This window comes from Aquarana catesbeiana, linkage group LG01 (assembly GCF_042186555.1).
Source record: "Aquarana catesbeiana isolate 2022-GZ linkage group LG01, ASM4218655v1, whole genome shotgun sequence".
NCBI classification, from domain to species: domain Eukaryota; kingdom Metazoa; phylum Chordata; class Amphibia; order Anura; family Ranidae; genus Aquarana; species Aquarana catesbeiana.
Genome location: NC_133324.1, coordinates 278,803,456 through 278,829,830, shown reverse-complemented (window position 1 = coordinate 278,829,830; position 26,375 = coordinate 278,803,456). Strand labels below are relative to the sequence as shown.

The following is a 26,375-nucleotide window of genomic DNA, read 5'->3' as shown; positions in this document are numbered from 1 at the left end:
ACTCCATGGAGAAGTTTTCAGTTTAACCATTTAAAGACTAAATCTTTTCTGACATTTGTTGCTTACAAGTAAAAATCCTGTATTTTCTGCTAGAAAATCACTTAGAACCCCCAAACATTATATACATTTTTTTTTTAGCAGAGACCCTAGGGAATAAAATAGCGGTTGTTGCAATATTTTATGTCACGCGGTATTTGCGCAGCGGTCTTTCAAACGCAAGTTTTTTTTTTAAAATACACTAATGAAATTAAAAAAAAAAAAAAAAGCAGTAAAGTTAGCCCATTTTTTTTCGTCCAAAAGTTTTGATTACCTGTTTTTGTGTATTTAATATTTAAGATATAGTTATTTTTTTTTAATCTAAATTCTACATACAAGTGAACTGATCGGAGGTTTGTTTTGTTTAATAAATGTTTAAATATAAAAAATTTTCTGTATCACTTATTACTTAAGGCTGCTTCCACACTGGAGCGGGCATGCGTTGACGGTAAAACGCTGTTAATTTTAGCGGCGCTTTACCATCATTTTAGCGGCGCTATTCGGCTGCTAGCGGGGCGCTTATAACCCAGCTAGCGGCCGAAGAAGGGGTTAAATGCGCCCCTGAAGCGCTGCTGCCGAAACGCTTTGCAGGCGCTTCGGCAGCGGTGCGCATTCATTTCAATGGGCAGGAGTGGTGGAGGAGCGGTATACACCGCTCCAAAGATGCTGCTTGCAGGACTTTTTTTTAACATCCTGCCAGCGCATCGCCTCAGTGTGACAGCACTCGAGCTTTCACACAGACTGCAGGGGAGCCGTTTTACAGGCGCTATTTTTAGCCCAAAAGCGCCTGAAAAACGCCCCAGTGTGAAAGGGGTCTGTTAGATTTTATGAGATGAAGGGGGAAAAAAAAAAAATCGGCCTAATATATCGGCCCAAAAAAATCGGCATCATATATCAGCCATCGGCCACCGCGATTTCTAAATATCGGCTTTGGCATCGGCCAGAGAAAAACCCATATCGGTCGACCTCTAGTCAGGAGATAGTCTAGGTAGGTTAGCCCTGTGTAAGTAATCTGCAATAAGTCTCTTCCTCTCCTCCTTATCTTTAATCAGGGGTTGAACCCGATATAAGTTCTGATAGAACTCTCTAAATTCCCTCGCTATACTCTGTGTGTCATGGTATAAAGTGGATGAAGAGTTTTTAATTTTGGCATTGAAAGAGGTAGCCTTTTTCTTTTGCAGTGACCTAGCTAGCAGATGGCCCTGCCTATCTCCCCACTCGTGGAAACATTGCGCCACTATGCGTGTCTTTTGTTTATGTTCTAGGTGAAAATGTGATTTCAGTTCCTCTCTCTTTGTGGTCAATGTGTGAAAAACAGATATCGATTGACTGGCTTTATGTTGTTGTTCGAGTATTTTGATTTCACTAAGTAATTTGTTCTGTTGAAATGTACGTTCCTTTTTTTTCCTGGCTCCCAATTCTATTAGTTTGCCTCGTATGTGGGCTTTGTGCGCCTCCCAAAGTATCCCTCTAGATATGTCAGGTTGAGCGTTCTCTTGAAAGTACGGGGTTAGTTCCTTACCAATAGCTTATCTATTTCCTCAGCGAGAAGCTCTTCATTAAGTTTCCAATTAGTGGATCTAAAGGGAAGGGATGGGATTTTGATAGTGATCTTAATTGGAGAATGATCTGAGAGGGGCGAGGTTTCAATTGAGGACCCCGTTAGTAAGGGTAAATGATAATGGTCGATGAAAAACAAATCTATTCTAGAATAGGTCTGATAAACCTGAGAGTAGTGTGTGAAGTCTCTTACCCTAGGATGCATGATCCTCCAGGTGTCCATTAATTGTGCATCATGTAGGTTTTTCAGAATAAACCGAAGACGCGTATGGGGAATGCTAGAGGTCCCCCTGGAAGTGTCAATGACAGGTTCCAGGGGTGTGTTAAAGTCCCCTGCAAGGAGAATGCATCCATGAGAAAAGTCCCTCAATTTCTTAAGTGTGGATGAAATAAAACCGGCCTGATTATGGTTAGGTGAATATAGAGTTGCCAAAGTACAGGGCATACTGCCCAGGGTGCCTTTAAGAAACAAGTATCGACCTAGTGGGTCACTTAGCATGGAATCTAATGTAAATGCAAAGCCTCTACGGAACCCAATGGCCACACCTTTTGCCTTGTGTACATCCGAAAGACTATAATACCACGTGGGATAGTGATGTGAACATAGCTTAACCTTCGTGGTAAGCGTAAGATGGGTCTCCTGCAGGAAAATCACATCCCCCTGCAAACGACCCAGCTCTCTGTATAGGTTATGTCTCTTCCCAGGAGCATATAACCCCCGTACATTAATAGAAATGAAATTTACCTTAGCCATGGGTGCCGAGATAGGCCATACATGTGTACATATAGCCTGAGGAGGTGGACCTGAGACAGAGGATAAAGGGATGGGGTAGGGAGAGCGGTGAGGATAGGGAGAAGGGGAAAGAGGATATAGAGAAAAATAGTGAAGAGAGAAAAGGAAAAAACAATAATATGAACAGGACAATATTCACCTTTCACCACTAGGGTGGTGAGTACTAGTGCACACAGAATACTGCCGTGCAAAAACAGGATGTGCATGAGGCCCAGCACCCCCGCACCCCACCTGGAGGTACGGGCGCGTGGGCACAGGGCGCCACGACACGCACAAAAAAGGGTAGGGACGCTCTAGCATTCAGATACAGACACCTAAGTTACGGTGTGTAACATCCGAATGCCCCGGCGCCGACACTCCGCGTCATAAAAAGTAACAACATCAATTTGTGAACCTTTTACAAGGGTAATACCACTTTAAACAGGAAGCTGTATGAAACTTTAACTTGCAAATATAAGATACCTAGCCATTATTTGCAACCTGGAGTATTAAGCAATGTGTGCCAAACTGAAGGCAATAAAATAAAGTTAGTAACTGAAAGGTATTTGCTCCATTTTAACAAACCATTACGTAGGTAGATTAGTGCGGATGGGATTGTTAAGTCTTGCCTTCCAAAGCCAGCATATGTAAAACTGAGCAGTGTTACTACAAACAGGGTATCTATGCAAGTTGTGGAGAGGATCCGGTTAAAGATGTGCGCTGTTTGCGGCCTACTTTCTGCCATTTTGGTTCAGAATTAGGTGGCAAGGGCGGGATGCCTTCCTGCCAGCCCGGGAGATCTGGTATTGATATGTTCATGTCCAGGCAAAACTTTTCCAGGTCCTCTGGGAATCGAAGGACAGCCGTTTTACCATCCCTGCTAGCAATTAGGGCGGCTGGGAAGCCCCATCTGTAATTAATGGAGGCATCTTTAAGTTTTTCAGTGAGGGGACGCAGGGCCCTGCGTCTCTCAAGGGTCTCCCGAGCCAGGTCCGGAAAGAAAGAAAGGATAGCACCGTCAAAATCTAGTGAGGAAGATTCCCTGGCCATTTTCATGATTAATTCTTTTTCAGGGTAGTGGTGGACTCTGCAAATTATGTCTCTCGGGACATCAGAGGAAAGATTGCATGGTCGAAGGGCTCGGTGAGCGAGGTCAATTTGCAGGGGGTGGTCTGCTGGTCGACCGAGAAGGCCATTAAAAATACCTCGGATGGAGGGGAGTAGAGCGTCATCTCCTGTTGCCTCGGGGAGACCCCGTATCCTAATGTTGTTTCGTCTATTGCGATTTTCCTGGTCCTCTAATTTGTACAGTGCCATCCTGTATGCAAAAGCAAGTTGGCGTTTAGAGGCCTGCAAAGCTCTGATGGCGATCGCATGGCGATCTAGACGTTGCTCTGTCTCCTCTACCATCCCCAGTACCTGTGAAAGATCCGACCGGACCGCCGAGACCTCCTTTCTGATAGCTCGCTCGAGGCCCATCAGCATAGACGCCAAATCAGTCTTGGTGGGTAAGTCACTCACCCAGGTAGCGACTCCCGAACGTGTGTGTGTGCTCTCCTCGTCTTCCGAGCCGGCGGATGAGACAGGAGAGCGGCGCCTGGGCTCCGGCCTAGTGTGGGAGGCGGAGCTTGTACGCGGGGTCACGCTGCGAGGCGATCGGCCCAGGCCGTCAATGTCTTCCATGTCCTCCGGTTCTGTAGACAAGAACCTCTTGATTGAGCCCACCAAAGTACCCTTCTTAGGCAAGGATTTACCGAATCGTTTCCTTATAGTTTGTTGTATAAACGAGATGTTGTTTGTGTAGTAAAAGGCGGTTTACAGAGTGCCGGCGCCGGAGCTCCAGAGACACGCGTCTGATCTACAGCATGCCGAAACCACGCCCCCCCCCCCCCCTTTTGGTTGATATTCTGTCTCTATCATTTAAAATACACCTACGATAAAAATTATAGACCCTTCATTTCTTTGTAAGTGGGCAAACTTACAAAATCTGCAGGGGATCAAATATTTGTTTACCCCACTGTATTTGTCATACACACAGACAAGACATGACAATTTATATAAAAATATATCTAAAGGCAAAGCTTTTTTTTTTTTAAGTTTTGGATTGGGCAGGGAATGGTAACAACCCCTTTCAGAATGTGTGTGTATGCCAGTTAGGAGATTTACCTTTTCTATCTGTCCTAGTGACCATTATTAGCTGGACAGAAAATTATGGAAATCCAAAATGGTACATTTGTCACTGTAACAGAAGGTGAGGTGAAACTGTCTTATCAGGACACCTTTTCTGATGACCAGTGTTTAAGAGGGAATTTCTCACACTTTGAGATTTCTTCTCAATTCCTATTGTCTCTAAGAAGTGAAAAAAAATCCTAGACAGATTTGATTATACTGACAGGTTTTATTTAAAACAGTTCCACAGTTTACAGGGTTAGTCCACCTAAAACCTGTGGGTCTGAGCCATGCTAGGTGTGTCTATGGACACACACAACCTGGCTTGGGCGCGAATCTGCATGTCTGCCCCCATACAAGCAATGCTATGAGGGCAGACACTAAAGAAGAAGAGAGGACAGTGGGCAGGGGAACTGAGAAGAGGAGGTTCCAGGCTGCTCTGTGCAATACAATTTCACAGAGCAGGTAAGTATAACATGTTTGTTATTTTCATTTAAAAAAAAATAGCTTTTAGTAACACTTTTAAACAATAAAAATATAGAAGTACAAAACTGTAAAAAGGTAATTTTCCTTTCCCTGACTGGACTGTGAAAAGCAAAGCAGTTGAATGATGAGCTATCATTATAATCATTGCAATGCAGCACAGTTAAATTGGTTCCTTGTACTGCATCTCTGTTCAAGATCTGCCCTATGGTGACATCAAAAAGGCTGATATCACAAATTCAGGTACTTACACTGCTTTCATCTAAAAACGTATTATTGAACACATAGCTACTTTTTTTGTGTCTTGGAGTACAGTTTAAGATGGTAAATAGGAATCAGCTGTGCCTGCACAACCCAGCCACCGAACTGCTGCTCTAATGAGAGGTTGTTTAAAGCTTGTTCCTATAAAGAAAGAGGGGAGGTGCCATGAAGACTGGCTCTCTTAAAGAAAAAAAAAGAGAACTCTGGGAAAATCTATCCTAGCCAATCAAATTTCTCCCGTGAAGGCTCAGCTACTTAACATTCTATACTGGGTATACACACTGTTAGCCCTGAATGGGTGAGAACAGGCAAAATAGATTCTACAATGCTTTGCCACATACAGTATATAATGACAATATCAAAAATCATGTGCTTAGTATAGGAAGGTTTATATACCTATTTTGGTAAATGCTTTTCAAATTGATCATTTATATTTTAAAGTGTTACTAAACCCAGAACCCTGCATTCACTATATCTGGTCTCCCACAGTACAGAGGACATGGAAATGCAATAGTTTTACTAAATAAACTGCTAAATACATTTCCTCATCAGCAGTTAGTGCAGTCTTGTGACTTTTATCAGTGTCTGGTTAAGGCTTGTAAGAAGAGTTTTCATTCTCCCATGATTGTCCTATAGGGATGCAGGACCCCAGGCCCTCTGTCTGGACAATGCTGATTGGCCCTGTGCTGATCACATGCACTCTCCCAAGGAAATAAAAAAACTATAGCAAAACACACCAAACTGAGCATGTACAGCTTGTCCCTGAGCTCTGTAATATCAGGAAATTATTAGGGGCTGATGGAAGAAGGGGAGGATCAAAGGAGACAGGATCAAACAGCCTATTTACACAATGCAGAGTATTAACACCTTAGGTTCTACAGTGAGTATAAAAAGCATGCTTTACTGCATATACAGACTGATTTTACTGTTGTGGGTTTAGTAACACTTTAAGCTTAGTTGCCTTTTAGCAGAGAGACAGTAAAGTCGAAAGAATCAGCAGGACAGGACTCTGACTATACTGTAAGTAGATAGCAAAACAAACCTTTTTTCATGTCCCTGAATGGGGTATTATTGTAACAGTAAGGGCACAGTGGGTAACTCTTCCCTCGTGAACCTGAAGACCACAAAACAAGCTCAAAGTCATCCAGTGGACACCGCAACTCTTTGTAAAGTTTTATAGTCCCATTCTGAGGAAGGCTGTAAGTCTCATCACAATGTGAGCAATGTAGTCGACTGGGCTTAGCCTGGCAGAAGAAGATATAATTATGGACATTCTAGTCAATGATCACAAAATAAAATAAATACAACACATCAACATCTATTATTCAAACATCTCAATCTCTCAAGATTAAAAGGAAAGACATAGTTAAATAATTAGTAGGGTTAAAAAAAAAAAAGACACAAGTTTATCAAGTTCAACCAACAAAAATGAATGAATAAATTGAAAACCCCAATAAACAGAACCCTATACCCAGAGAGGAAGTCAAAAAACCTTATAAAGAATGATTCCATTTGCTCAAAAGGGGGAAAAATCCTTCCTGATCTCCTTAGGCAATTGGATATTAGAGCAACAATCTCCGGTGTTATTACTTATAAATGTTGGTAGCCAGTTATATTCTGTGCATTTAGGAATGGATCCAGCTTTTATCTAACTTAATCAAATGAGCTGGCTAGAACTAGTTCCTGAGGGAGCCTATTCCATTTTTTGGGGGAACCTCTCAACATAACCAAAGTAAGAGCAAAGATGATAAAGCGGATGTTCCAGACCCAGATTAAGGTGGTCACTGCCAGAGGGGAATGACTTCATAGGAAAGGGAAAAGCGAGAAGCTGTTCAATCAGAACCCACCAATAACATGTGAAACAAAAACAATTCAGGGAAGGGGACCAACCAAAACTCCAAAACTCGGTAAGCAAGGTACACCAGAAAATATATGGTATTGGCACAGCCAAATAGCCCCCCCTAGAGCATTAAGAGACTCCTGAGCCCACTTGGGACCCCCCCGCACAACTTGGAGGGTGGAAGCAGAAGCAACGGGGAGAGGCTGTACTCCGAGCTGAAAATACTGTGATTGAGGAAAGGCAGCAGTGGATTAGGAGTTCCTGGGTATGCAGACTGTCTCAATTGCAATTGGCGGCTGCAGGGGTACTGTAATCCCCTTATCAGTTACCTGTGAATGACATTTCAGCATGTATACTGGATACATTTGTAAACTTTTTTTTTATACTGCTACCAGCATAAGCTAATTGGAATAATTAATTGACTCCAGAGACTTGTTGTTTTGGTTTACAAAGTTTGCTTTGAGTGCAAAATATGATGTATTCAACGCGCCCTTGCTACATGTGTATGGTGATAGGATTAACCCTGTAAGTTGTAAAAAAGGTAGCTGTCATAGGCCTGGTGTAGTTTTGACTCGAACTAAGGCCCCTTTCACACTGAGGCGGGAGGAGCATCGGCGGTAAAGCACCATTATTAGCGGCGCTTTACCGTCGTTCTAGCGGCGGTATTTGGCCGTTAGCAGGGCGGTTTTACCCCCCGCTAGCAGCCGAGAAAGGGTTAAAAACCACCGCAAAGCACCTCCGCAGAAGCGCTTTGCTGGCGGTATAGCCGCGCTGCCCCATTTGATTTTTTATACACCGCTCCGAAGATGCTGCTAGCAGGACTTTTTTTCCCGTCCTGTTAGCGCACCGCTCCAGTGTGAGACAGCAGCGGCTGTTTTGGGTCGGTTTGCAGGCGCTATTTTTAGCGCAATAGCGCCTGCAAACCACCCCAGTGTGAAAAGGGTCTAAAAGATATAAGTAACATTGGCAGAAATGTGTTGTTAGCTGTTGTCTTGCCAAGGTAGCACAGTGTTAAGTGGTCTGTGTGGCTTTTATGGGTAGTCAGAAGATATTGTTTATTTGTTTTCTTTCTTGGTCATTGGGGGGCACACAAATTCAGATGCAAACATGACTCCAAGAGTCGCAACACTGCAAAAAAAAAAATACTAACAGGCCTCACAATGAGAAAAGATGACTAACTGCAGCCCAAGGACCACCTGATGGATCAACACCCAAATTTGAATGAATAAGGTTAGGCCCCTACTAAATTAGTGAACCTGCCAACACAACCCAGGTAAGACCACAGAGGATCACCCAGATGTTTCAGCCCCAGATAGAGACGATCACTGTCAGAAGTTAATGACTTCACAGGCAAGGGGAAAAAAAACAAGGTAGTAACATGCTGACCAACTATAACCCACCAATAACAGGTGGAAATGTGACAAAGTGGACCGACAACCTAAACAAAACACTGGGAAGAACCCCCAGAAAAAAAAAAACATCCTAAAGGGAACCTAGTACGAAACACACAGGCAAGAAAAAAGCAGCCAGTCTACCTGGGATGGCCCAAGGCCTACCATCCCTAACTGCAATGGTCAAGGGTAAAAGAAAATCCTTGACCACAATAAGTTGCTTGGCCAGACAACCAAATGGTACAACCAAATAGCCCACAAGGACGTTAACAGAGGCCCTTGAGCCCACTCAAGACCCCAAGGGTTCAATCTGACATAGTCAACGTGACAAGGGAAGAAAGTGCTAAAAACTGTCGCAGGAGTAGGCAGCAAAGAAAATTAGATCTTAGCCCCAGACTGGTGAGATGAGGTCAATCAAAAGCCATTGAGGATGAAAACTAAAACATCCTCTCTAAGGTTTTTTCGGTGACACTGGGGCCTGTAGAATCATGCTGCAGTCTGCCTAACCCTAGCCAGCCATGTATCTAGGAAGTTCCTGATCCCTCCAGGTCCAGAAGTATTAACCACACAGAATGGAGCAGGAAGTTTAGCCAGAAAGCTTAGAGCACTCACCTGAATAAGGGCAGGATAGGTCAAGGAATCTGAAGGACCTTACGCAGAAGGCTGCTGAGCCATGGAGGGAGGAACAATCTCACAAAGTCCTCTCGATCTACTCTGTTCCCAGCAGTGAGCACCTGCAGCAGGAAACTAACATGTTCTACCTGCTGCCAATCCTAGTGGAGTTTCTATCGGTTCAGCAAAGTCACCCTCCAAGGCAATGTTCTTTAGAAGAACTGTTCAAGCCAGACTAACAGTCTTAGCATCGTCCAGTGGAGAGGTCAGACAACCCCCCTTGTCACAAGGGGGACGCCAAACTTCCCAGAGGTGAAGGCACTGCAACCCCTAGAATGACCCCTTAAAATGCATTTCAATCAAACTTTAAAATAACCTTTGAATGCACACAGGAAATGTAACCTGCCTGTTTTAAAGGGAATCTGTCATGAAACTAAATGCTTGAAAAGTCAGGGAGTGAAACTGCCTCTATCCAACCCACAAAGTTCCAGAGCAGTTACTTAGCGTGAGCTTGAACAAGGATTCCAGACAACTGCTAAAAAAGCTTATTTAAATGCTTTGTAAATGTTTACTGTTCACATTACTATTTAGAATAACATCCAAGATCAACTCCTAACTACTGTAGTATCCTGATGTTCTGGGAACACCAGCTAAATTTACAGGAAGATGCGGCTCCCTTTCACCTTACTACTTGATGCCTGTGCTCTACCCCTGGACCATCTCCACTATTACTGATTGCAAGCTACAATACATCTTATGCCCTGTACACACGATCGGACATAACATGGATTTTTTCCGACGGATGTTGGCTCAAACTTGTTTCGCATACACACGATCGCACCAAGTTGTCGGAAAATCCGATCGTTCTGAACGTGGTGATGTAAAACACGTACGTCGGGACTATAAACGGGGCAGTAGCCAATAGCTTTCGTCTCTTAATTTATTCTGAGCATGTGTGGCACTTTGTGCGTCTGAATTGTCTACACACGATCGGAATTTACGCAAACGGATTTTGTTGTCGGAAAATTTTATAGCCTGCTCTCAAACTTTGTGTGTCGGAAATTCTGATGGAAAAAGTCAGATGGAGCCCACACACGGTCGGAATTTCCGACAACAAGCTCTGATCGTACATATTCCGTCAGAAAGTCCGACCGTGTGTACAGGGCATAAGAAGCCTTGCTAGTACACTGACTGACACCCTCAGAATATATCTACATAAAGGTAAATTGAGTTTCAGATCTTCACAAACTATGCCATGTTTACCACAATGCATAAGCAGTTCACTGATTTTTTTCTATGTTCCCATGAGCTGTTTTTTTTTCTTTACACAAACATTCCTTAATTCATACCTGGATATATTTCATGAAGCGATGACATTTACCGCAGCGAGACAGTGGTTTGCCAGTGGCAGCCAGGGGTGAGAAGGAAACTTCCATCAGTTCATCCATTCCTGGGGAAAAAATAAAGATAAGCCCAGAATGTCAATCAGGCAAGTAAACATTCAGCCTGAATACATCAAGGAATATTATTTGTGAAGCATCGTACCATAAAATAAAGCATCACATTCAAACAATATTAGACCCAAGGGCATTGGCATAGAAGCTAAATTTATATGCGAATCTGGACTTTTATCCGTTCTCACCTCCAAAATCCACCAACTGATCCCTTAATATGACCTCGCTGACAACCAGAAAAGGCTCAAGAGATGGGAGGAGCCAGGACAAGTTCAACTCTTAGATTTTGTATATAACGTCACCTACCGGGATCTAATTGTTTTGACATAAGTTTTCCACTGAAAGTAATGTTTATGAACTTCAATATCATAAGCTTGGTCTATATTGCCTAGGTTTGTGTTTAAAGCCATAATAAACCCAAAATCAAAAATGTAATATATTGCAGCTTACCAATTAGATGTGGTGGCTGCATCAGTCTTATATTTTTAGGCTTTCCCCCCCCTCTGTTTTCCCCTGGTGATCTGGCCAGTAACACACCTCCTGTATTAGGCTTTATGTACACGGGACCTTTTTGACAACCTCTACTGAACGATTTAACTTGACAGATAGTAACCTACGTTTAAAACGCATGTTTTGCCGCGTTTGCATTTAGAAGCGTTTAAAAAAATAAATTTAAAAAAATATATTTTTTTCAAAATAGCCAAAAATGAAAAACGCCTGTAAATGAAATGTGGCTAAACGTGAGTTACCACGTTTAGAAGCGTTTGGCGCTTGAAATGCCTCTAAACTCAGCTTCTGAATACATTTTTTTTTGCGTTCCAGAAAAAGCCTCTAAACTCAACTGCCTAGAAATGACTGTAAACCACCCTGTGTACATGTACTGATAAGATAACATAGAGGAGAGTTCTGGGGCAGTTGAAAAAATGCCCAACTGCTCCTAAACGTCCATTTACCAGCAGCAGTGTACATGAGGCCCAAAAGTGCCTCCACTCTGGATGCAGGAGCACAGAGAAACCTTTGGACAGCAGCATTGTCAGTCTTGGAGGAGGTTCATGTTTAGATGAACTAGCACAGTTAATACACTAACAAATTGAAGCCAAACTCCATCTAACACTTAAGAAGTTACTGCAACAGCTTTGTTCCCTTTGATGAAAAGGTTTTACATATAGAATAAATAAAAGTTGACCATTGTAACCCCCCGTCAGTGTAAATGGTTTGTCTCAACCTTCTAACTGCTACATCTTCTGTTGAAAAAAAGACTGGACTAGCTCACCAGGTGAAAATAAAAGAAAGAAATCTAAAAAAGGAAAACTAATGCAGCCATCACATCTAAGAATTGGTAAGCTACAATATAATACGTTTTCTTTTGGGTTTATACCACTTTATTGAAAAGAAAGCATGAAAATATTAGTATGAACCAGATGTCTCTTCATCTCTATCAGACAGTGCGGTGTATGAAAAATAAGAAACATTAAATACATACTAATGTTAAATCTAATCCAAGACCAACTGGACTGATTATAATTTACCTTCTGGCCAGACTAAGCTGCGATCAGTGGACATCTGCGGACATCGGGTCCGCGGGACCCGCTGATCTGCTCCCACTGTGTAAAATCACAGCGGGAGCGACCTGGCGGCAGCACGCTTTCAAAATTTGGAAGTGCAGAATCATGTATATACGTGATTCTACGCTGCACGGCTGCCCTGAAGCAGTAAATCTGCTATGGGGCGGTCGGGAAGTGGTTAAAGGTTTAGAAGGATGACGTAGCTTTTATTTTAAAATTCTTTATTTAGAGATAGGCAAAGGGAGACAAACTGTATTATAGATCAAAGCATCCCAGGTATATCTGTCCAGAAAATGTGCACCAGAAAAACATACCCATTACTGTCCTAGAGGTCAAAGACCTCATGCGACAAGCTCACTCATGCTGAGTAGATAATCTCTAAACAGCTGAGTAAGATACAAAATTAAAGGTTATATGAACCTCAAAGGCCTGCTAACAACTACAGTTTGGTTTCCGGTGCCTACCAGAGTTTTGGGAAATAATTTGATAATGGGGGGGGGGAAAGGGGGGGGGATCGCTAGGGGGGAAAAGCAGCAAATTAAAGGCCCTAGGATGGCATTTCAAGGCCCTTAGTGGATAAATCGTCAAATGCTATCCATGTCATAGCCAGGTATGAGGAGTCAAGGTTGCTCAGAATTCCTGAGTGACCGTCCCATATCAGAGGACTGTATCAACTCTCGATATTCAGATGAGCAGGAAAAAATTGACCCGGGGTACCATGTGTAGAGGTCGACCGATATGGGTTTTTCTCTGGCCGATGCCAATATTTAGAAATCGTGGTGGGCGATGGCCGATATATGATGCCGATTTTTTTGGGCCGATATGTTAGGCCGATTTTTTTTTTCTTTCCCTTCATCTCATAAAATCTAACAGTTATACCCCTTTCACACTGGGGTGTTTTTCAGGCGCTTTTGGGCTAAAAATAGCGCCTGTAAAGTGCCTGTAAAACGGCTCCCCTGCAGTCTCAGTCTGAAAGCCTGAGTGCTTTTACATTGAGGCGATGCGCTGGCTGGATGTTAAAAAAAAGTCCTGCAAGCAGCATCTTTGGAGCGGTGCATACCGCTGCTCCACCACTCCTGCCCATTGAAATGAATGCGCACCGCTGCCGAAGCGCCTGCAAAGCGTTTCGGCAGCGGCGCATTTAACCCCTTCCTCGGCAGCTAGCTGGGTTATAAGCGCCCCGCTGGCAGCCGAATGGCACCGCTAAAATGACGATAAAGCGCCGCTAAAACTAGCAGTGTTTTACCGTCAACGCATGCCCGCTCCAGTGTGGAAGCAACCTTAAGTAATAAGTGATACAGAATTTTTTTTACATTTAAACATTTATTAAACAAAACAAACCTCCAATCAGTACACTTGTATGTATAATTTAGATTAAAAAAAAAAAAAAAAAAAAGCTATACCTTAAATATTAAATACACAAAAACAGGTAATCAAAACTTTTGGACGAAAAAAATGGGCTAACTTTACTGCTTAGTTTTTTTTTTAATTCATTAGTGTATTTTTGTTTAAAAAGACTGCTGCGCAAATACTGTGTGACATAAAATATTGCAACAACTGCTTTTTTATTCCCTAGGGTCTCTGCTAAAAAAAATATATATATATAATGTTTGGGGGTTTGAAGTGATTTTCTAGCAGAAAATACAGGATTTTTACTTGTAAGCAACAAGTGTCAGAAAAGATTTAGTCTTTAAATGGTTAAACTGAGAGCTTCTACACACAGAATTCAGTCAATTGATAAGTGTAAACATTGTATCTCTTCTTTCAGATTGACTGACTCAGTTATATATCATCCACAAAGCTTACCTTACTCCTTCACGGTTAGCTAAATTCTCTCATGGACAGGACCCAAAATGTCCAGGGTGCTCAGCTGACCCGTGCTCTTTTATCCATTTACTATGGGAATGTCCAAATATTCAGCATTACTGGACACAAGTTATAAAATTTTTACATGACCACATGGGCTCACCCCTGCAACTTGACCCCAAAACATGCCTGCTAGGTATATTGCCAGACGCTTATACTGAAAAGTGTTTAGCAACTTTCCTTCACGAAACTTTATTCTGTGCCAGGAAAGTAATGGCTAAACACTGGATGAGAGTTAGTCCTCCCACTATTCAAGCTTGGATTGTTGAAATAAATAGGACACTACCGTACAAAAAGGTACTATATAGCCACAGGGGGTGCCCGGCTAAATATAACAAAATTTGGGACAGGTGGCTTAACTCGAGCGAAACCTGTGTGGAATAACTAACTAAACATGGGAATATTTGATATGTGCATGACTCACATTGTATTATTTACTTGGATAAAACTTGAGAAATGCCGTAATGAATAATGGATTTAGCTAAGTAATAATAAACGAACGAAAGAAAATAGTGATGTTCAATACACTGTATCAGTAGACACAATTACAGTTGTGAAGGCTTCCAATGTTAAGACATAAGCGCCCAAAGGAGGGTGATCTCTCTCCCTCTCTACTTTCTATAGCAATACTTTTTCATATTGTACAAATGTAACTTGACTAATTGTATTGATGTAATATGTATACGTCATACATGTATGTTCTTTTTACCAGTGAATAAACATGCTCTTGTTTAAAAAAAAAAAAAAAAAAAACAACACAGAGCTCTGCACAGTGGAAAAAAAAAAACATTGTATCTCTTCAGGTTCTTTTTATCAGATTTGGCAGGCTGCCTGGAGAGGAGAGAAGTCGCTTCACAGAAGACTTTAGGCAACTTGCATTGACTTCTATTACAGAAGTCATTTGCAAGTCACACTGAAGTTATAATCGTCCTTTTTAATCAGCACAATCAGCCGATGCCGATTAAATATAAAAAAAACGCCAAATATCGGCCGATATATCGGTTGACCTCTAACCATGTGTTGATAAACTTTTCTTCTCTACGACACAGGGATGCCATAAGGTGCTCAATACATTCAATATCACTGACTTTGGCCAGCCACAAGGAAATTGGAGGAGTAATGGGTTACTTCCACAGGGCTGGGATGTAGGCCCTAACTGCATTTAGAAGGGGAACCGTGATTGAGGATCTATATCGAGTCAATGGTACCCTATTGTGGTGCAGTAAATAACTCATGGGATAGTTGCCCAGTTCCACTGCCGTAAGCGAATGTACTAGTTGACGCACTTGTTCCCAGAAAGGGTGTGTCTTTCGACAGCTCCAAATAATATGAAGAATAGAGCACTCTTCCTGATGACATCGTCAACAGAGGTTGGATGTCTGTGGGAAGATCTAGTGAAGAACTATCAGAACCCTCTACCACTGCGACAGGATCTTGAAAGCCTGTTCCTGAAATTTATTTGCAACTGAAGGCTTGTGTGTGAAACAGTAAAATTCAATTTAAGCTGAAGAGAAAGTAAATTGCAAATCGACCACGTACCTTTTACTCAGATTAGGAAATCTACAAGTTCTCTGTAAACATATTTTTTTGTATGACAACAAAGGACATTGTACATCCAGTATCTTTTGTGGAATAACCACACAATCTTCTACTTACAGCTACCCACTCAGTTATTACATTTGCATGTGTTGACATCGTATGAAAATATCTTAATGCTTAAGGGAACCTAAAGTCAACCAACTACTATATATCGCCCTCTTCCTTGCTAACCTCTAGCATTGGCTTGTACTCAGACCACTGAGATTTGGAGAAATAATTACTATTCAGTAGCTTCCATCTTTTACTTAGTGGTGGTCTAAGCTGAGTCCCGGATCTGTGGTACAGGCAAAGATATGAATTGACTACCCCTGCCTAACAAGCAGTTAAAAGCCTCTACCTGCATACAGGCACCCCCACACACCTTTGAGAGCGGGTCAGATCCAGAAAAAGCAATCCACTGATCAGCAGAATATCAAAGCTCTAAAAGTTAAGCTGGCTATACACTGAGAGAAACTCAGTCGGTAGGTGGCCCTGTCAGCAACACTCACCCAACATCTTTCGAAGAAGCCAGGCAGAAAATTTTTGGCCAGTAAGATTGAAGGCAGTACTGACAGCTGGTGTCAACGGCTGTCAGAATACAATAGGTGCAGTGAGAGATTCGTTCAGCACTATGTAGTATGGATGGAGGAATTTCCTTGATTTATTTTGTTCAGCGTAAACCTCTTTGGTTCTTGTTATTTGTTTCTATCAAATTTATTCTTAAAGCATTTAGCTAAATCTGTTCTATAAAATCAAAAAAATACCTGTTGACCATATGAGAAACCTAGTGAGTGACCAACTCCCTGTGCATTCTGCCTCTGCTGACTGTTATCAGTTAGTATTGTTCCCAATTCTCTCTGTGGAGTACATAACACCTCCACTCTTTATGTTATGGAAAAGAGGAGAGGGGGAGGCATTTTGTAGTCCTGGCCCTGGGTAACATTTCTTTTTTTTTGTGAAAAATTCTGTTTATTAAGTTTTGTAAAAACAATTACAAAGAAAACAGAAAATAATAGCCCAGTAACAGGCCACACACTACAAACAACACAAAAGCCCTCAGCACTGGACTTACTGTAAAACCCTGAGACATGTGAATAATACTAACAAGTTCAATGACACATATAAATGGTACATAAGACTTGACAAAAGAACAAATACTGGCTCCACCTACTTAGTGTATATATATATATATATATATATATACCCTGTTTCCCCGAAAATAAGACCTAGCGTGATTGTCAGTGATGGCTGCAATATAAGCCCTACCCCCCAAATAAGCCCTACCCTGTTTCCCCGAAAATAAGCCCTACCCTGAAAATAAAACCTAAAAGGACTTTAACTAGGGCTTATTTGGGGGGTAGGGCTTATATTGCAGCCATCACCGACAATCACGCTAGGTCTTATTTTCGGGTAAACAGGGTATATATATATATATATATATATATATATATATATATATATATAGTTATATAGTAATGGTGGACAGTCCCACATCCACACCAGGGGGAGAGTGCTAGGCAATCTCTCTTATCCCCAGACCAGATTCCACACATATAATAAATTACATAGTCACTGTAAATGATCTATTTAATCAGATACCATGGATGTACTGTTTATCCAACTACCCCACACTTTACCGAACTTATGTGGAATGCTGCAGCTAGTATATGTAGCCCTGTATAAGGGGATGGCTTTGTTAATAAGTGCCTTTCATGCTGGAACAAACGGAGGGGCAGACTTTTTCCAGGAAATCACTATTAACGTCCTATTAAAATGATGCACCTAATGTAAGGAGGGACTCCGCTGGGGACACCTGATGGCATCTGGTGGCAGGTGACGTGGCCAGTGACACGCTCAGGGCTTCCACTGATTCTGCATTATGCTGAGTGAAAGGTGTACTTTTTCACCATACATCTGCCGGGGAGGTGTCCACACCTAGACTCGGAACATCCGACTTCTCCAGGTCTTCTATGATTGCCATAAAGGAACCAGTGGAACCTGCCGCACACGCCTCTCCACCAAGCATCCATTTGGATCGGTTGATCCACAAGCCTGTATGACACCTAGCCGTATGGCAAACGTGTCCACCTGTTCTGGTAAGCTCCTCCTATTTCCATCTGTGGATACCGAGTACTGAAACATTACCTTTGTGACTTGTATGGCACCTATGATTATCTTCTCGTCAATCTAAAACACATACTGTTTACACTGTCGGACACTTATATGATCATAATGTTTACTCAGTTGGACATTCATATGGTCATGGAAAAAAATTTGTTTATATGAGAATTACTTTTTCTCCACATATGGTTATCACACCATCACGTTGCATGCCTGATTGTCACACATTTATGCATTACCCAATATTGGTATTTATGTTTAGCCCTGCATTTTTTGATTTTAGTATTTTCCACATTGTCACTACATTGTTGCTGTTGGCTGCTATATGTGTCATCTTACATCCTTTTTATAGTAGCGCAACAATATCGTAATTCCATTTTTCCCAACTTCCTATTAACTTCCTAGAATAATAAAATAATGTCAACAAAATACGCGCCACTCTTTTTGGGGCCAGGGCATCAACAAGTCCTAGGAGACACACTTCAACCGCTGGCTGTACACTAATGGCAGTGACCTCCTCCGCACACACAGTAACACCCCGCCAAAAAGCCAAAAAGTTTAGACGGCCGCACAATTTCAGAATATGTGAAAAAAAAATCTGCAATGGATGAAATGCACCACCAGCAACAGGGCGACAGGGTAGGGAATATTTTAGCCAATCTGGCCGGAGTGAGTTTAATGCGATGTAAAAATGTGTATTGAATAAAGGTGATCCCTAGTCGATACTAGCCTTGAAACGTTGATTTCCCAAAGATCATCCCAGTCTGAGGGAACGCTGCCTCCCAGGCCACTCTACAGCGTGCAAGAAGCCCATCAACATCAGTAAACAATTGTTTGTAAATAGTGGACAGGGCCTTAACTAAAGAGTCATCCCTAAGCAAAGACTCCAAATCACTAATTTGAATCCTAAGAATGGTGTTAACAAACTGGGCATTATACGCATGTCTAAGTTGCAAGTAGTGAAAAAGGTGGGTGTTGGGGAGATGGAACTTGGCTTTCAGAGTATCAGACTGCAGGAGCTTTCCATCACCCACAATATCTCCAATTTTCTTAATACCAAATTCAGTCCAAATGATTGGATCAGGGTAATTAAAGAAGTGTGACAGGTTAGGATTCCTCCATAATGGTGTATGAGGGGAAATCACTGCATCGTCTCTCACTTTAGCCTTATTAGTCACAGTCACCGACCCGAGTAACATTTCTGCGTATATATATATATATTCATAAGCACACATACACGGTATCTCAAATTTACATACTGTTATACAAGCTGTACACTCACTACTTTACATTGAAGCAAAGTGTCATTTCTTCAGTGTTGTCACATGAAAAGATATAATAAAATATTTACAAAAATGTGAGGGGTGTACACACTTTTGTGAGATACTGTATGTATATATACATACACACATTCATATACACACAAACACATACATAACATTGAAGGAATGGTAGGTATGCTGCAATATATGTTTTTGTGTTTAAATGTGAGGCAGGGAAACCTCTATTTTTGAACCCTTACTTTAGGTTCCTTATGATAAAACTGGATCATATAAAAAAAGAATGTGACATATGTGTCTCATTCTTTAAATATTGTGATAAGAAAAGGAAAAGTGTTTCTAAGATTTTACCTGCTATGGAGTCCACAAAATAATGAAACTTCCTCTTGAAGATGTCCAACGTGTGCTCCAAGACCAGATGGTAATCAACTTTGCCCAGTGCGATTAGATTTAGCTGCTTCTCTACTGCACTCCGGATAGTTGGTAAAACTAGCTCTTGGTCTAAATGGAAGTACACACAAAACATTTAGACAAACGTTCTAAATTAAAATATAGTATTAACATTAAATTCAGAGACAAGTACAAATAATTGGATTTTTCCTACATAATAACGTGTAAGAAACATTTATTTGAGTACATCACAGGACACAGAGCCAGGTATTATGATAACTGTGTTATACACCTATAGGTGAATGGACACTGGTAGATCAATTAGAAGTCCTGCCCTATATAACCCCTCCTACACAGGAAGTACCTCAGTTTTGTAGCAAGCAATAAAATACCCAAAAGAGGGGTGGGACCTCTGTGTCCTGTGATGTACTCAAAGAAATGGATTTTACAGGCAAGTATGTAGGAAAAATCTAATTTTCTTTATCGTACATCACAGGACACAGAGCCGGTTTGGGACGTCCCAAAGCAATACCCTTGAGGGGAGGGAGACACCATCACAGAAACTGCCACCAGAGAAGGACCTACTCTGCCGTTTCTAATACGCTGAGGCCAAAGACAGTATCCTCCATGGTTTTGTTATCCACCTGTTAAAAACCTTGTGGATGTATGAACCAAAGACCAAATAGTGGTCTTGCAAACCTGGGCCTCTGACACCTGATGGCGGATGGCCCAAGACACTCCCATACACTTGGTAGAGAATCTCCCCCCAGACAAAATGGGATTTTGCCCTTTTAAACCATAGGCATCAATGATAAACTGGCAGATACACTGCTAAATTATCAACCTGGATGCCGTCTGCCCTTCCTGGGTTCTTCTGGCAGCACAAACTAGGATTCCTGATCTGTGCCCACAACTCAAGTAGATCCTGAGCGCCTGAACTACCTCTAGAGTATGTAGCTATCTTTCTCCTGCTGACTGTGGATTAGGAAAAAAAGAAGGCAAGAAACTGTCTTGATTCAAGTGAAAACTGGAAAAAACTCTATGCAATAAAGATGGCTGAGGTTGCAACCTCATCTTATCATGATGCTAGACCAAGAAAGGTTCCTTGCATGAAAGAGCCGCCAGCTCTGACACTCCCCTTGCTAAAGTGATAGCAACCAAAGAAGCCACCTTATGAGATAAAGGACTAACAAAGTCTCCCAATTGGTTCAAAACGTGGCCTCTACAGGGACAGTCAAGAGCAATTTCAAGTCCCAAGTACACAAAAGTGGCCTGACAGGCAGGACTGTCAGCATTACACACTGTATGAAGTATGAATCAAGGAGTGAGAAACAACAGCCTTTGTGGAAAAATGGATAGAGGACTAAATTTGACCCTTAATGGTAGTTAAGGCCAATCTCGTTTCCCCTACTAATTGGAGAAAGGAAAATCTCCCACTCACATATATCTGCGGGTGACACTTCCTGGCTTCACCCCAGGCATAAAATATTTCCAAGTCCTGGAAGCTCCCTGAAGCCGGCTTCCAGGGGCTCAACAGTGTGGAGATACAGAACCCAAGACTATTAGGTCCCGCTGGACTAGAAGTGTCCAAGAAGCGCCCCCCCGCAAGACTCGCTATGTTAGTGTACCAAGCCACCGTGAGTTAATTCGGCTAACATGGTTATCAGAGTTACCACCTCCCGGATTCCTCGCAAAATATGCAGCAGTAGTCTAAACAGAGGGAAAGTGTCAATTAGGGAGAACTGGTCCCTAAGGTGTTACCAGTACATCTACCCCTATTGCCAGTGGGACTCTCGTCCCGGACACAACCCGTCCCAACTTGTTATAGAACTTGTAATCTAGTAGATTCACCTGCAAATTGCCAAAAAAAGAACGTCTCAGGATGCAGAAAAACCTTGTGGTCCTGGCACTAGTTGCTGATGACTTGAAAAGCCCCCTGACACTTTTCTATACCTGGGATATGTACTGGCAATAGAGACAGCATTTGTGCTGTCCCAGACAGAATGTGGTTCATCTTCCTGAGCTGCACGACTCCTGGTGCCGCCCTGGTGGTTGATGTATATGCCACTGCAAAGGCATTTCCGGATTGAACCTACAATGGGTTTGTCCTATAATCCACAGCAAGGTGTACTGACCAAAAGTTTCAAGATATTGATGGGCAGTATTCTCTCCTGTGAACTGTAGCCACCTTCAAACCAACTGGAGACACTGGCATCAGTAGTTATCTTCCAAACCCCTGAAAGGAAACATTTTACCTTCTCCAGAATCCGAACCATCAACCACTAATTTTAGCTCTGCTTCTGGCCTGAGATACTCTCAAAACACAGCAGCCTCAGATGCCTCCCTCACTTAGGAGGGGAAAAGCTTACAGCACCTGGTATTCCCGGGCAGTCTCTCATCCGAGTACTAACCAGGCTCAATCCGAGATCAGGCGCCACAGTGGCTCAGATACACCCAATGCCACTGGTCCAACAGGAGACATGAACACCGCCAGATCACTGGGCCTGAGGGCTGTGTACCTGCCTCATCTGGCCGCCTCTCCGTTCTAGAGTAATTTAGCTGGTCTAACAGATAATGTAGCGACTATATTAGCCAAAACCTAATATGCAGTTCCCCAATGATGCAGGCCTAAAACAATGGTGGTCTACCGCTATACAACCCCGTAGGTACCCAGCTATGCCGTTATGTAGGAACCTAGGTAGTTCAATGCAAATGAGCATATATGTATGCAGTTCAAGTTATGTATGTAGTTCAAAGAAGAATAAATTTGCATTTATAGAATATGCATTTATGCAAACGTGCTTATGCAAACATGTGTTTGTTAGTAAGCAAGCATGTGTTTATGCAACATGTGTTTATGAAAAACATGCGTTTATGCAAACCATGCGTTTATGCAAACATGTGTCTATGCAACATGTATCTATGCAAAGATGCAACATGTGTTTATGCAAACATGTATCTACAGTTGTGCTCATAAGTTTACATACCCTGGCAGAATTTATGATTTCTTGGCCATTTTTCAGAGAATATGAATGATAACACAACATTTCTTTCACTCATGGCTAGTGTTTGGCTGAAGCCATTTATTATCAATCAACTGTGTTTACTCCTTTAAATCATAATCACAACAGAAACTACCCAAATGACCCTGATAAAAAGTTTACATACCCTGGTGATTTTGCCCTGATAACATGCACACAAGTTGACACAAAGGGGTTTGAATGGCTATTAAAGGTTACCATCCTCACCTGTGATCTGTTTGCTTGTAATTAGTGTGTGTGTATAAAAGGTCAATGAGTTTCTGGACAGACCCTTGCATCTTTCATAAAGTGCTGCACCAAACTTTCTGGATTCTGAGTCATGGGGAAAGCAAAAGAATTGTCAAAGGATCTGCAGGAAAAGGTAGTTGAACTGTATAAAACAGGAAACGCCTCCTCCCATGCTCACCTACAGGATTTCTCCAGAGTTTCTCCCATCCTTTGGAACTCCCTATCCCAATCTGTCCGACTGTCCCCTAATCTATCCTTCTTTAGAAGATCCCTGAAAACCCTTCTCTTCAAAGAAGCCTATCCTGCTTCTAACAATGTTTTACTTCTTCCATTAGCTCATCCCCCACAGCTATTACCTTTTGTATCAATTGACCCCTCCTTTTAAGATTGTAAGCTCTAATGAGCAGGGCCGTCTGATTCCTCTTGTACCAAATTGTAATGTAACTGTAATGTCTGCCTTTATTTTGTTAAACGCTGTGCAAACTGTTGGCGCTATATAAAACCTGTATAATAATAATTAAAAGATATCCAAGGAATTGAGAATGCCAATCAGCAGTGTTCAAACTCTAATCAAGAAGCGGAAAATGAGGGGTTCTGTTGAAACCAAACCATGGTCAGACAGACCAACTAAAATTTTAGCCACATCTGCCAGGAAAATGGTTCGGGATGCAAAGAAAAACCCACAAATAACTTCAGATGAAATACAGGACTCTCTGAAAACATGTGGTGTGGCTGTTTCAAGATGCACAATAAGGAGGCACTTTAAGAAAGATGGGCTGCATGGTCGAGTGGCCAGAAGAAAGCCATTACTACGCAAATGCCACAAAGTGTTCCTCTTACAATACGCCAAACAGCACAGAGACAAGCCTCAAACCTTCTGGCACAAAGTCATTTGGAGTGATGAGACCAAAACTGAGCTTTTTGGTCACAACTAAAAACCTACATTTGGAGAGGAGTCAACAAGGCCTATGATGAAAGGTACACCATTCCTACTGTGAAACACGGAGGTGGATCGTTGATGTTCTGGGGATGTGTGAGCTACAAAGGCACAGGAAATTTGGTCAAAATTGATGCCAAGATGAATGCAGTATGTTATCAAAAAATACTGGAGGAACATTTGCATTCATCAGCCAGGAAGCTGCACATGGGACGTACTTGGACATTCCAACATGACAATGATCCAAAACACAAGGCCAAGTCGACCTGTCATTGGCTACAGCAGAATAAAGTGAAGGTTCTGGAGTGGCCATCTCAGTCTCCTGACCTCAATATCATTGAGCCACTCTGTGGAGATCTCAAACATGCAGTTCATGCAAGACAGCCTAAGAATTTACAGGAGGCTCTTTGCCAAGAGGAATGGGCAGCTTTACCATCTGAGAAGATAAAGAGCCTTATCCACAAATACCATAAAAGACTTCAAGCGGTCATTGATGTTAAAGGGGGCAATACACGGTATTAAGAACTGGGGTATGTATTCGGCTAGTTTCTGTTGTCATGATTTAAAAAGAGTAAACAGTTGATTGATAATAAATGGTTTCAGCCAAACACTAACATGAGTGAAAGAAAAGTTTTTGTGTTATTCATATTCTCTGAAAAATGGGCAAGAATTCATGGATCCTGCCAGGGTATGTAAACTTATGTGACAAATGAGAAAACTCAGATCTACGCGCCCCTCTCGAGTTTTCACCACTGCGCTCAAATGCCAGGTAGAAGGGTACTTATCCCCTACAAAAGAAAAAGACCTAATGGAATAACTATAGAGCTGCCACTTTAAAGTAAAAAAATGTACTATGCAAACCTTTCTATTGTTTACAAGTCATCCTAGACTATATTGGTACTTGCAAAACAGAAAAAGTGGCGCTAAATGGCGGTATACCTCCTAGCTGTTGCGAAAAATGGTGATCTAGTGTTCTACCAAACAATGTGTACAAATAAAAAGTGAAAAACATTCATGAAAAATCTTATCAGTGTGAGAAAATAGAAAAAATATATAGAATCCCTGTAAAAGTGTGTCATACACACAGCAATATATATTGTATACTAATATAAAACGTGAAATATAAATGATATAAGTCCATAAAGATTCCACAGGCAGGACACCGTGCAGGAAAGGTGAGGTATCTGGAAACAATCCACCAATTCACTCAGTGTTAGTGATTCCTCTCCCCTTGAATTCAACACTCACCAGCTCCATATGCCTCACACTCTCGTGTTTTGGCAATAAGGCATAAGTATAAGGTTGATCAATGGAGGGTCAAAGGATCCAGATTCTTTAATTATCCAAGTGTCACAGGAAAAACTCTTGATTCAAGCCAAACTGACACTGCAAAGCAAATCCAAATCAAACCGAATCCTCCTCTGTGAAACGCCCAGCACCACTGTGAGAATGAGGGTCACGGCGGACCTCAAGAAGCAGCGTTGGATAAGTTCTCACCCCTCTCCGCTGACAATCTAAAGATGTGGATCACCTGCTGGCAACAAAGCCCGGGGGGCAGCTCCTCTGAAACGTTTGAAGGCTCCCGCCGATGCACGGAGATCCGCAACCAAGTCCCGTCCGTCACTAATGATTACTGATAGGTGCCGTACAGCCACGCCCCGACATGTTTCGTCATATCAGACTTCCTCATGGGATTGGGCTGCATGGTCGAGTGGCCAGAAGAAAGCCATTACTACGCAAATGCCACAAAGTGTTCCTCTTACAATACGCCAAACAGCACAGAGACAAGCCTCAAACCTTCTGGCACAAAGTCATTTGGAGTGATGAGACCAAAACTGAGCTTTTTGGTCACAACTAAAAACCTACATTTGGAGAGGAGTCAACAAGGCCTATGATGAAAGGTACACCATTCCTACTGTGAAACACGGAGGTGGATCGTTGATGTTCTGGGGATGTGTGAGCTACAAAGGCACAGGAAATTTGGTCAAAATTGATGCCAAGATGAATGCAGTATGTTATCAAAAAATACTGGAGGAACATTTGCATTCATCAGCCAGGAAGCTGCACATGGGACGTACTTGGACATTCCAACATGACAATGATCCAAAACACAAGGCCAAGTCGACCTGTCATTGGCTACAGCAGAATAAAGTGAAGGTTCTGGAGTGGCCATCTCAGTCTCCTGACCTCAATATCATTGAGCCACTCTGTGGAGATCTCAAACATGCAGTTCATGCAAGACAGCCTAAGAATTTACAGGAGGCTCTTTGCCAAGAGGAATGGGCAGCTTTACCATCTGAGAAGATAAAGAGCCTTATCCACAAATACCATAAAAGACTTCAAGCGGTCATTGATGTTAAAGGGGGCAATACACGGTATTAAAAAGAGTAAACAGTTGATTGATAATAAATGGTTTCAGCCAAACACTAACATGAGTGAAAGAAAAGTTTTTGTGTTATTCATATTCTCTGAAAAATGGGCAAGAAATCATGGATCCTGCCAGGGTATGTAAACTTATGAGCTCAACTGTATGCAAACACGTAACATGTATCTATGCAAACATGAATCTATGCAACATGTATCTATGCAAACATGCAACATGAGTTAAAGCAAACATGCGTTTATGTCAACACCTTAAAGTGCACCGATGACCGTACAGGGGTGTATCGACAGACAGTTATATAAGCCCCCTGGATTAAGCAGTAAGTATACCTTATGCAGTATATAATTATGACTGGTCACATAGCTCACCCATAGGAAGTACTCATTATGTAGCCATGGGCTGAAGTTA

General features: G+C 42.0%; 1 protein-coding gene across 1 annotated transcript in view; it reads right to left on the bottom strand.

Annotated features, from left to right (window-relative positions):
• TOP3B (DNA topoisomerase III beta) overlaps positions 1–26,375 on the bottom strand; it is a 133,110-nt gene that overhangs the window by 5,485 nt on the left and 101,250 nt on the right. The window contains exons 15-17 of the mRNA XM_073629054.1: positions 19,340–19,489; positions 10,474–10,574; positions 6,324–6,525 (exon numbers count right to left, since the gene is read on the bottom strand). Of these exons, the coding sequence (XP_073485155.1) occupies positions 6,324–6,525; positions 10,474–10,574; positions 19,340–19,489 (453 nt within the window). The remainder of the gene's footprint in view (positions 1–6,323; positions 6,526–10,473; positions 10,575–19,339; positions 19,490–26,375) is intronic.